Source organism: Aspergillus pseudodeflectus (assembly GCF_044049435.1).
Source record: "Aspergillus pseudodeflectus strain CBS 756.74 chromosome Unknown BJX68scaffold_23, whole genome shotgun sequence".
Lineage (NCBI taxonomy): Eukaryota > Fungi > Ascomycota > Eurotiomycetes > Eurotiales > Aspergillaceae > Aspergillus > Aspergillus pseudodeflectus.
Window position 1 is genome coordinate 416446 of NW_027263799.1, and position 12713 is coordinate 429158.

Below are 12713 nucleotides of genomic sequence, written 5' to 3' on the forward strand. Positions count from 1 at the left end.
CCCGTGGTGATCAAAACAGAAGTCATACTACAAAGAAACGAAGTAACCATTTCTTAGCATCCTTCTTCTCTCGCAATCACTATTGTATAATCTAGGGGGAATTTAATACTTGTATGGACTTGACCGTTTAATTATTGAGCCACATGCCCAGTGTGGCGTTGATGTTGGCTTGAAGGGGAGGTACGTAGATTTACCCTTCTATGTCTTCTTCCTTTCAAGCGCATCAGACCTGACGTGGCCTGAAGACATGATAGGATAGTATATCTGCTGTGTGACTCCAGTACTCTGAAACGATTTCGCCTGCATGAATAGTGCCCTTTGCCCTGCTACGGGACTTGCCGCGATCAGCACCGGCATCACGACGCTATGTACTTTAGTACCTTCCCCTACTTTACCCTCTTTTATAGTGCCTTGGGGCGGGGACTAATGTTATTAGTACCGAATGAAAGCATGTACATATTAACAACCGGCGATCGAGGTGCCATACATAGGGTTAGCCTGATTCCTTAGTTCGATTGTTCGATAGCTGCTTTATTGTGGGAGTCTGGACCAAAATGCTGTCAATTATGTGCAACATAATCCGACTTTCTGACGATGTAATGCTTCTACGCCGTAAGGTCCTACTTGATAAGCCTATACGCGATAGGGGTCTCTCGCAGCAAGGCAGTCCACGTCTGCACTTGGAGAAAAGAGTAAACTCGGATGTTCATTACTACTTGCTGTCACAAGTAAATACTTGCTCTGTACATACAAGCAAGATACTTTGGTTGTCAAAGTAACAAAAAAATCCTGATCTGCTGTTACCCTGTGTAAAATAGCCCAAAGTACGGCCCCAACATTTTGAGCGACCTGTTGATCGCGTTGTTGTGTTTCGTGGCCGAAGGTCGACGAGTATGCATGCCCATGAGCAGCATGGCCACCTAGCACGGCGAAATCCTGGATCCTCAAGACCTTAAGATACCGGGATTCCTGAGCACCGTCTTTCGTGGCTTATTGCCGCGCGAAAAAGGACTACCAAAACATGAGTGGAATAGTGAGCCGGTAACACATCTCTGACGTTCCCTGTTGGATCGCGCGGGTTGCTCGTGAGAAAAACTGGCGTTCCCAGCGTCAAGAGCCTTATTTGAGACCAACAAAAACGTTAAGAACGGGGTTTTGCAGGTGGTGGGCTTCGAGCCAGTTGTTGAATAAAAAAAAACCTACTGGGGCTCCTGACGCGATCGTATCGAAGGCACGATCCTAGTTGATAAGTTGGCCTTTGACAATGAGCTTATCGCTCCTACAACAGAGCAGCTACACCAAGTTCTCCTTGGCGAAACAGTGGTGGAACGAGTCCCGGACAACACCTGCTTCATTCTCGAAGGTCGGGAGTATAGTTCAATGGATTATCTGGGAAATAACTATGGTCCGTCCGAGAGCTTTGAGAAGCTTGGTGATAATTGGATCATTATCGCCATTGCCACGAGCCGTAGCGATGGTAGTACTGTCGGCTCAGTATTGCTATGATGATGAAAGAGGCCTCTTACTACAGGGACTGGCTGTACAGGCGCTCAACAGGAGAGTCGGATTCGTTTATTTTCGACTTCTCTTAAATACAACTTGGATCACGCACAGAGCCACATATTCCAACTCGATAGGCACCTACATCTTGAGCTGTTGCTTATCACTTCTCCTAGTTCCAGACAGACTGAACCTGCTGCACCCTAAGTTCAACTCCACTAGTACTACCGTCTGTGGAGAAGAGATAGGTGCCAACAGAATCATCACTAGGGAAAATCTGAGCAGTCAAAGTAACATCCCCAACACCTCCAAAGACCTCCACAGAGGACCAGTCAACAAGAGCACGGAGCGTGATATTGCCATCGTTTGAGTGCAGCGGTGCGTAATACACACTCGAGAACGAGCCGTCAAAACCAGACTCTCCGGACTGCGTCCGATTGACAAAGAGCTGCTGGGTGGTGAAGTCGTAGCCGATACGGGTCTGTTCACTCAAGTCTGCCGAGGCCCGAACAATAAGGCCAACTTCGGCTGCTGTCGACTTGGAAAAACTCAAGGTAGCGTCGATCGCTTTTCCTGTCACGTTCAGTTTGGTGACACCGGCTGGTATGGAACTCCATCGCCTAGGAGTGCTGTTCTGCTCCTGTACGATTGGCTGCTGCACGACAGTCGCGGTCCCATTGATGGTGGCGAGCGACAGTTTCCGAGGCACGGTCAGGCTGCTCCGCCAGGGATCAGTAGGAATAGCGGCGGCATACTGCCAGTTGTTCATCCAGGCAATATCGACACGATCGTTGGTGGGAAGCCCAGAGAAGCTAAGGGCTGCATAGAAATCCGGGCCATAGTCCAGCCAGTTTGTTTGCTGCACGCTCTCAGGGTCCGCGGTGAAGTTCCTTCCATCGAAGTCACCCACAATATACTGACTCCCTGATCCAGTAACGCCAGGCGGGCCTCCTGGATTGAGACCAATTTGAGCAACCCATTTCAAATTCTCGTCGTCTCCATCCAGTGGAAGCGGAAAGATGCTGGGGCATTCCCATACACCATCGACAGCATTTGCAGGGCCAAATTCGCTAACATGCGTCCATGTTTTGAGGTCGGTAGAGGTGTAAATAAGCAGTTTATGGAGCTTTGCCAGAGAGACCACCGCAACCCACTTGCCGGTAGATTGATGCCAGAACACACTAGGGTCACGGAACTCGGAGATCTGGTCTGCATATTCAGCAGGAGGTTCCGCGATTACAGGGTTTCCAGCATCGTAAGTAGTCCATGTCATGCCGTCATCAACACTGTACGCAATGGACTGCGCTTGTTGGTTTGCCGCCACGGACTTTCCGCTGGGCAACTCCTGTTCCTGGGGGTACTGAGTCATGTTGGTCAGTATATTTCTTGTCATGTGTTCAGATTTCCGCTCACAAAAGATGTATACATGGCCACGAGGGGAGTTGAGCCATTGGCACCGAAGCCACTAGTGTTGTCGACATCCGCAACTGCTGTTCCGGAAAAGAACATCTCCGTAATGGCATCAGGGTAGCCACGAGCAAGGAGCGCCACTGGCTGGTGTTCCCAGTGAATCCAATCCTTGCTGGTTGCATGGCCCCAGGACATGGCTCCCCAGGTCGCTCCGCCTGGGTTGTATTGATAAAACAAGTGGTAGATATCATTGTGATAGATCAGGCCATTCGGGTCGTTCATCCAGTTTTTGGCGGGGGTAAAATGATACTGAGGGCGATAGAGCTCGGTATAGCTTTGAGCAGACACGGCACCAAATGCGCAGAGCCCCAAGGTCAGGGGATAATGAGCGGGGAGAAACATGATAGTAATCAACAACTCGTAAGGAAAGTGATGGAAGATTGGTTGATAATAAATCTGTGAGATACGGTTGTCAAGGGGGGTTTATATATCTTTAGGTCACCCTACGAAGCCATGGTTACTGTGCATGTCATTGAGATTCAGTACCCATCGATCCCTCTTCAGACACTTGACCACGGGGAATACACCTCACATCGCGGAGCAGTATTGGAAGGCCTCTGAGAAATGTCGATCTCTATCCGTCCGAGGTTGGCGAAGCGAACTTCGGTGTGCCGATCAAGCGCTAACGGATCCCTCCATCTCCACGCCGGCGAGGAAAGTGGGCAGTGCCGAGCTCCCCCCGCTTGCCAAGACTGGACGAGGCGTAAGAGGCGTAATTGAGGTTCCCTGTCGACATTCTGGAAACTTGCCATGAAGAAGCTAAAATGTACTGGGGCTCCCGCGCGTGGCGTTGCAGGGCGTATTGGCCGCAGCGACCCACCAAGCGATAGTATGTTTGCAGAGTGGGATATATTAGACATATTTGCATGCACACGTAACAGATCTTCTATACCTGTCACCTTGTTCAGTGAATTGTTTCCAGAGTTAAGCGGGGTGACAATAATATTTTAGTAGAAGAGTCATCTTGGATAACAAGCAGCATCTCCAGTACTACTCTGCTATGCTGTCATCTCGTCGAGATGGATTTAAGAGTAAAAGTGGGGCGGCTCGGCTTTCCGGCAGCAGGTTAAACAAAAATGCGCCATAAATATCTCTCCAATATAGTATTGTGATCTGCCCTCAATTCTCATTGACAGACGAGTGGAATCTCAACTTGACGCCTCAACCGAACCCCACCACACTCGGACCGGTTCGTTCAACCTTGGGAGTAATGATCCCTGTCATTGGTTGTCCCCTGTCGCGGAGGATACCCGAGTCTCCGCGATTCCGGGGGAACAATTCTCTCAGTGCAACGGGTTGATTGAAGATCTCAATTTAATATGCACGCCACTACAAGGTGCACATTGTCGAGGCAGGCCGCTTCCCAGAGTATCTCCCCAACTGTGAGGTTGAATTTGTCGCGATGTCCGTTGCTCCTAGTTCGGACTAGCCTCTTGGCCGATGACCAACTTGAACTCCGATGGTGATCTATGGCGACAAGTCGTGGCCGCGTTGAACCCAGGCTGACAACGCAGGGCCAGCATTCAAGTCAACTGGTCGGTATGACAGTGGCTGATTAAAGGTAGCTGGATAGTTTGACTAATAGTTTTGATCAGGAGTGTCCATACATATTCCGTCAATACTTCCCCTCGTCTAGTCCTCTCTTGGACTTTCGGTATGGCTGGTAGTCCATTGCTCGGCTTTTCACTCGTTGGCATGTGACGGTGGTGGCGCACTTCCCGAAGCCACCCACTCCACCCCAACCGCAAAGCTGGGGCTTAACCTCTGGGGAAGAGGCCTGTTCCGAGAGCCGTGGTTGACAAACTTGGTGACAGGCTTCCTCAAACCTCGCTTGGGCGTTTTCAGACACTTTTTTGTGGACCCAGGAGTGGGAACCACAGAAGATGAAACATGCAACTGCAAGGTCCCGTCGTCGCGGAGGGTCGCGACGATCGGCAAATTGTGGCCGACGAGTGCAGTATGGGAATATCCAAATCCACAAGCCGGGGCGTTTGCCCCACAATAGAACCTCTCAAGTTATTAATGTGAGGGCCGAAGTTATCGCGGATGAGACTGGATGGTCCGCGGTGCCCCGAGATGCTGCTCATCTGGTTCTCCAGAGAAAATATGCAGGTGAAATTGCAGAGATTTCCAGCAGTCAATCAATCTGAAGAACACTAAAAGTTGATATGGCCCTGGTCTGGGTGAAGGATGACGTCCTTGAGGAACGATCTTGAGTGTTACTAACGATCCTGAGGGTATAATCTACCCTTGCCGTCCAAACTGAGGATAGTGATTCTACTGAGAGGGAAGATTATTTCGGACAGCAGAGTGAAGAGACAGATTCAGATGTGATTAAACGTGACATGGGAATGACTACAAGGTCGATAATTGATGCGGGCATAAAAAATTCATTTCTTAGAAAAAGGCTTGACTGCTTGTGAGCGCGGGGTAAGCTATGTGGTGGGAAATTATCATATATCATATGGTACAACTCTTACAATTCGGAAGACTGAGATCAAGAAGTATAGTATTACAGAAGATTAACGTCTTGTGATCTGTAATATGGTATAATAGAAGATAGAACTGATAAAGACGTGTGATCTAGGCAATTAGCAAGGGTAGGGGTAGTATTAACTAAGAACCCATTGGTAGAAATCAGAGGCCATTAGCTGTCTACTGTTGAAATAAGGCTGCAATCACGGGATCTGCGTGTGGCAGAGAGATAGCTCCCTTGGGTGAAAAAGTAAGCAAAGGAGCGGATAGAGAGTGGTACATTCTACGTTCCCTGAGCAGGTAGGTCAAAAGCTGGAGGGAGGGCGGTTGAATTCAATGACGAATAAGGCCTTGTTTTGGCGTTCTTTTACCCGTGAGTTGAAAATCACTTGAGGTCACTGAGGTTAAGTGAGAGGGGGCTTGAGCAAATGTTGAGAAAATGTTAGGACTGCCATCAGAGGGTGAATAAAGAGATCTGGTAGGTGGAGAATAGTCGTAGAAAGTCCATTATGGTGCCAAGATGGCACTTTCACGCTTCACTGCTGAGAGTCACAGGTGGAAATTAAGCTGTTTATGGCCCTGTATGGCGGTTATCTCGAGTGCTGATTTCACAGGTGTGGTATAAACAAAAAGTATAGCCAAAGTATCATATAAGACTGGTAAGAATCCCAGCACGGCCGGTATTAGGGCCCAATGCTGCTGACTATGGAAGGAGGATAGATGCCCGGATAATATATTAGTATATAGAGGAAACAGAGAAAACAAGGCTGGCGCTTGAAAGCAACAGGCACGCGCCACTAATGCAACAATATAACACTCAACTCAACCCCTCCTGGATGACGGATACCCTTCACCGGATCCGAACTCTAGTAAGTTTGCATCACGGCAACTCAAACCTCGAATCCTGCACCCCAGCCGGCTTCTCATGCGGCCGGCCCTGTCCCCAACCCAGCTCCTGCGGCTCCTGCATAACGGGTTGTACCACCGAGTACTGAACCCCCGCCGGGGTCCCGGCTGCTGCTGCTGCTGCTTTATTCCTTCGTCGAGCGATGAGGAAGTAGACGGCTCCCGCTATGATCGCGATCGCGCCGACGGCCACACCAACGCCCACGCCTGCTTTTGCGCCGGTGGATATTCCCGATGAAGAATCACCTTCAGAATCAGAGTCGAATGTAGGCGTTGCTGTTGAGGCTGATGTTGCTGACGTATCTGTTGATGTTGAGCTCGATGTCGAGGTGGTTGATGTCAGGGTGGCCGTCGAGGTCGTGTAGATATTCCACGGAACGTGCACCTCCTCGCCTGTGCCGCAGCACTCCGCCGTCGTCCCGCAACACCACGTCTCCGAGGTATCTGTCCCGTCGCAAGGTGTTATTCGCGCGTTTTCGCCGGCGAGGTCGCCGCTCTATAAAGCAAAACATAACGCAGATTAGCCATCATCTCCAAGCCAGGCTCTCTACCTCGCCACTATGCAGAGCGCCCGATCTAGGAACTCCCAAACGGCGAAGCAGAAACTGGTGAAGACTGACTGGAAGGGTCAACGTACCGCACAAACCCTCAAACACCCCACCTCCGGCCAATTGCTGACAGAGCACGTATCGCGCCAGTACGTCACATTCGATCCTTCGACGCCCGTATCGGCCGCGACTTTACAGAGCCCATTCTCTAGACACTCGTCGTACTCGTTGCAACACATGCTCGCGGCGCCGTTGATACTGTGGCATGATTTCGAGTCGCCGTTCGTTGAGGAGATTCCGTTGGGGCGGTAGCATGTTACGGCGAGAACTCCGGGGAGGTAGAGGGTGGGCAGGACAAAGAGGAGGGCTTTCATGGTGTTTCTGTCGTTGCGATAGAGAGACTAGGCGTAGGCGCAGTAGGTATAGGAGGGAGGGTGTGTGTGGCGGCGGAGGTGGGATCGGTATGTCAGAAGGAGACGATGCAAATTGAGGAAATAGAATCGGGGTTTGAGGCTTGAGAGACCAGGCCACAGGTGACTCGGCTAGCCTTATGGAGTAGGGGATCTGCTAATCCCGTGGTGATTTAGTATGGATCTTATATTAACCGCTGCTGGGTTCTTACTTGCCCGCGCGTCCACCCCTTGCCGCTTCGAGATTGATGTTACTTGTCCCACCGGTTTTGGAGAGTAGCTCAAACGCTTCAATAAGTCGTGCGAGAGTTCATGACAAGGATGGCCTCAAGTCAGCATGTGCTCGTGAGACCTGGACCTCTCAACTGCCGGGTTTCCTAATTCCGTGTTGATCGCGGGACCTGCTCCATAACCAACACATTAAAGTGGGGGTCGGGGACCCACGCGGCTGAAGGGCCTCCAAGCCCTGAGATAGTGAGCAAGGCTGAATAAGGAGACTCAGTCCATGTCGCAGAATAGTATTCACGACAGGCTCGGTCTGGCAGGGATATGGTTCATAACAATCGATCATACGCCTGTTGTATAAACAAATACTTCCGGCAATGCTTACCCCAAACTCCTAACAAAACAACTTCAGCCCCCAATGCACTAAATGCTTAGCCAGGGTTTAGTCTCCACAAATATCGACACATGTACTGATCAGCGTCCATAACTGCCATCTGATATGCCAGCCTCATGAACAAGGGGTATGGCGTGCTCCGCTTTTCAGATGGATCGTGGCTTTCGGGTTCGCACAACCTACTGTATGGGGCTTGGTTAGAACTTGGGAAGTGTCCAGAGGCGTTTGAGATCTCGAGACTTAGCATTGGAGTATAGTCATGCCTTCTTCTCACGTTTCGTGTGAGTTGCAAGCTCCTCTGCAAGCAAGCGCTTATTGAGAGAGGTTCAATGAGTGTATATTCGGGGTCACCCCTTTCTGTTATACATACTGGCTCCTATTATTAGGCTCCAGTAATGTCTCGATGGTCAATCGATTAATGATAGATGCATGATGGAAAAATCTATGTAGGATGATAAGAATATATAAAGGCAGTAGGGTTACGTGAGCGTGTTAGCCCCAGGAACAAAGGAATAATAGTCGTGGTGGTTGTTCGAGTAAGATTGGCGTGGGCCTACTGTGCTTCACAAGTTAGTGCCAACCTTGGAAGTTTTGAAACCATGTCAGTTCCGCCTGTTGCAAGCACAATGATGAGCGCATACGGAGCCTCCGGGAGGTGGCGGATCTTCACCGGATCCTCGCGTACCATGGACAGACCTTGCACGGATTCGGACTCGAACTGGACCCCTGGGACCATGATCACCGAGCGAAGACGGGTGTTACAAGAATCCCATTTGGGCCCCGTCAGACATGACTCTGCTATCGAATGCGTGCCCAAACCTCGAGGAGCTACATGTCCAGGTCCGTCGCTTTGAAGGAAACAGGCATGAATGCGAACTGTAAAGAGCGTTCGGCCACCTGCCTAATCTCCGAACCCTCATTGTAGACCTCCACTTCGACCCGCGAGAGCGGCCTACTAATCTAGACCCGGCCCCCCACCGACCCCAACAATAACAACCAAGACCAAGAGGAAATCGACCTCGCCACCTTCCACGCGACGCTCATCAACGCCACTACGGACGAAGCCCTAGCCCGAGCAATCTGGAACACCGTTGCGCCGTCTCAACCCTCACACAGCCTACGGATCCTCCGCATCATCCCCTTCGGGTTGACTCCTATTCAGAGGATGTCGTTTTCTATCTTGTTTTCCTGACCCGGTCGTTTCGGTCTCGCGCTTGGGTGTCGAGGATCCTGCTGTTGTCGAGGAGGTTGGGAAGATGGAGTGGAAGGTATGGCAGCAGGACCTGGTGCCCGGCGATAGGCTCGCCGTTCTACCGCGTGGTGCTGATGAGGTTGTTGCGGAGCTTTGGCCTGCTCTCGCTGGGCGGGTCCAGTGGGTGGGTAAGCTTTCCTTTGGAAAGTCGGGTGCATTAATTATATAGTGATTCTTCAGCTCCTAGTCACTTTGGTGACGACTCGAGGACCATGGAACACGGCAGGCGAAGCGTATGTACGAAGCATGTTCTGCATGCATCTCCACTGCATATGGTATGGTTGGTATGTTTTGGTCAGCTTACCGTCTTATACAACAGTACTGCATCATGCCCATTATGGCCCTGATTTTCTCTCTTGTCTCAAGGCATGCATCGAAGAAACTGTCCCTTTATCACAACCGTAGAGAAGCAACGCCGTACCCTTCCCAAATGAAATGCACCGTGCTTCATGGATGCCTTTCAACGAGCCGCTCCAGGCTTTGCTTTACAGGGAAAAAAGGACAAGAGCGGCCGCGGACACCGGGAGAAGAACGTTGTCGGTCATCTGCCGCTGGGGGTGCAGCTAACGACGCTACGTAGTCCAGCGCGTTTACAGCCACGGATCCTTATGGGGCTTCCTCCACGGGCGTTTACTGATTTGGGTGCAACTGTGCGCAATCTGTGCGTGTAAAGAAAAAGTCTTTATGATTGGTATAAGTTTCTCCTTATTTAATTATATAATGCTTATAGCAGAGGACATGTAGCTCTTTAATGCCACACTATTTAAAGGAACTAGCCTGGCTAAGGATAGTGCCCCGCAGAACCACTATATCCTAGTGTTTACTATAGCCACCATCTTTTATCTCCTAATAAGTTTTATTACTATGCATTTTTCGTTTCTCCACTTCCTTCCCTCCTTATTAATAAATTGGTGGTTATACCCTTAAGCTTTACAAGTTATTCTACGGCATGTACTTATTTAACCCTAGTAACAAGTTATCTACATTGCGACTCCCCTGTATAATTACCTTTCTTATGATATCCTTGGGAACATAAGTCGTCGCGACAGGTGCCATTTGGGTGGTTCAGTATCAGGACGTGATCAACGAACTGCTTGCTCCCTGGAGGGAGCTGATCCCACTTTGTAGTCTCCTCAAGCGCCGACGCAAGCTCTACTAGCAGTAATCTAAGACTTGGTCGCCAAAGACTTTCTGAAGTGTTGTGGTCACTTTCTAAGATCTGGCCACCTGATAACTGATAATGACGCTAGCGGATTACGTATACAGCTTATTCAATACCTAGATCATTCCTACTCAAGAATTAAACAAGCAATCAAAACATGAAGGGCCTAAGTAGGGCGGAGAGCATAGAGAAAAAGAATATTGGTCCTTATAGAGGTATAACAGCTGGACTCTTCTTGATAATAGTAAAGCGGGGGATAGACCTTTTGCACTTCTTCCTACCAAGATAACTCTTTATAAGCTCCATACTTGACCTACCCCCCACCAAAAAAAATGTGTACCGACCAATGCTAACTTGAATGGCCATCTCGGATTGGTGCGAATAGATTTGTGGAAAATGTCTGATTGGGCTGCCGATGAGTCCGGGAACAGCCGATAGACTCAAGGTTGACCGTTTGCCAAGCGTGCGGGGCGGGGCGCACCCAGTTTCGGGCTCTAAAAAGGAGGGCAGGCAGGCCGGGGCGATCAAGCCATTGACAAACTCGCAACTCCGCATACCCCAACGATCGTTACCATGTCCAGCCTCCTCGAGCTCCCCGAAGAGCTGCTCTTGATGATCATCGCCACACATCTTGACTCTGAGGGGGACATATTCGCGCTGATTCGCACAAACCGCCGGCTGTACGCCATTGGAAGGCGCGAGCTCTACCGTTTTAACGGAGCCAACAGCAACTCCAGCGCTCTGCACGCTTCAGCTCTCTCTGGGAATGTAACGGCAATAGCATATGCGCTCGATGAAGGGGGAGCAAACATTGATGCAGCTAGTATCCATCACAGCTGGGCAACGCCTCTTATTCTTGCCAGCGGCGCGGGACATATTAGCGTTGTTGAGTTCCTCCTTACAAAAGGTGCCATGGTTAACTGGTGTGCAGCGGGGAGTAATACTGCACTTAGTGTCGCCGTGCGGGGTGGGCATTTGGCAATTGTTAAGAGGTTACTCGCAGTTAAGGGCATTAACCCGGATATCAAGGACTCGTCCTATTCGTCCCCGTTCTGGCTGGCATGTCAAGGCGGCCATCTAGAGATTGTCCAGTCGCTGCTTGCAAGAGATGATGTTAATCTGAATAGTGTGGGAATGCATGGCAGGACTCCTCTGTTTATGGCAGCGCTTAATGCCCACACCGCTGTCATGCGAGAACTAGTCGCGGACGACAGGGTCGACCTTGACTTCATTACCATGTACGAGGACCCTCCTCTAATAATGGCATGTGCAAAGGGATACGAGGACGTTGTAAGGGTGCTTCTGTCCTCGCCCAGGTGCAATCCTTCAGTTGCATACCACCACGACGGACCAGCCCTGTGGGTCGCAGTCAATAGTTTGCACGCGCGGATTGTCAAGATGCTACTCGACCGCGGCGTGGATCCAAACGGACGAAATAGAAAACAAGAGACAGTGCTCTGCAGGGCTCTCAGGCTGGGGACAACGGATATCACGCAACAGCTCCTCGAATATGGTGCAGACCCTTGCACAACAGACGTTGGCGGGTGGACGCCGCTGCACCTGGCAACCGAAACTGCCGACCTCGCTGTTGTCAAGCTCCTGCTTGCCGACGCGCGAGTTGATGCGAACCAGGCATCAAAGTCGGGGATGCGGCCTATCCATATTGCAGCGCATCAAGAGGACCGCGCAACCCTGGAGCTCTTCGCTGACTGCGAAGATGTCGACGTGAATGCGCCAGACGCCGACCGGCTAACACCGCTAATGTGGGTGGCGTATCATGGGTTGTTGGGCCACGTTCAGCTCCTGCTCGCCCACGCCAAGATCGACATCAATCTTCAATCCAAGCATAGATTTACGGCGCTTATATATGCCGTGAAACAGGGACATGTGGCGGTTGTAAAGGCTTTACTGAGCCACCTGAAGACGGATGTGAATATTGATGATGGGGAAGGGAGGTCTGCTTTGTGGTATGCGAGTGAGTATGGGTATCAGGATATCGCAAAGCTCTTGATTGCAGCGGGCGCGGCGGAGTCCTCATGTTGTTAGCGAGGGATGCTCGAGTAAAGAGGTAAGAGAAAAGCAAAAACTTTGTGAACAGGATTGTGCTCTAGATAGTGTAGGCCAGAGTATTTATGTTACACTAATTGCGGAATCATGATCCATATTAATCAACTCTTGGCTTTGCCTGGAGTGAAATGACCTCGGATTTGAGAACAGGTCAAGGTGCCGAGTCTATTTACAGTAGAATCTTATTAGCAACTCTTCATAACAAGAAAAGAAGCCAAGGTTTAGTGGATCCGGGGCATTTCGCTAGTTGAACAAAGCCTAATCATCCCCATCGCTTGCTAATTCTAGATCTAGATGCTCTTGG

At 50.3% G+C, this 12713-nt stretch overlaps 3 protein-coding genes across 3 annotated transcripts; 1 reads left to right on the forward strand and 2 right to left on the reverse strand.

Annotated features, from left to right (window-relative positions):
• Nucleotides 1-1672: 1672 nt before the first annotated feature.
• Nucleotides 1673-3312, reverse strand: BJX68DRAFT_276121 (glycoside hydrolase family 32 protein; the record flags this gene model as incomplete). The annotated part of the gene is made up of 2 exons (XM_071048010.1): nt 1673-2860; nt 2914-3312. 2 exons carry the CDS (start codon nt 3310-3312, stop codon nt 1673-1675), a joined length of 1587 nt encoding a protein of 528 aa, XP_070898808.1.
• A 3013-nt stretch (nt 3313-6325) lies between these two features.
• Nucleotides 6326-7273, reverse strand: BJX68DRAFT_267271 (uncharacterized protein; the record flags this gene model as incomplete). The annotated part of the gene is made up of 2 exons (XM_071045776.1): nt 6326-6847; nt 6989-7273. The coding sequence occupies 2 exons, from the start codon at nt 7271-7273 to the stop codon at nt 6326-6328; spliced, it is 807 nt and encodes a 268-aa protein (XP_070898809.1).
• Nucleotides 7274-10888: 3615 nt separating this feature from the next.
• On the forward strand, nt 10889-12469 carry BJX68DRAFT_238019 (ankyrin repeat domain-containing protein). The gene has a single exon (XM_071040272.1). The coding sequence runs from the start codon at nt 10916-10918 to the stop codon at nt 12386-12388; it is 1473 nt and encodes a 490-aa protein (XP_070898810.1). The 5' UTR covers nt 10889-10915; the 3' UTR covers nt 12389-12469.
• The last annotated feature ends 244 nt before the right edge of the window (nt 12470-12713 follow it).

Coding starts and splice junctions, on each gene's coding strand:
- BJX68DRAFT_238019 (XM_071040272.1), top strand. CDS start 10,916: ATGTCCAGCCTCCTCGAGCTCCCCGAAGAGCTGCTCTTGATGATCATC.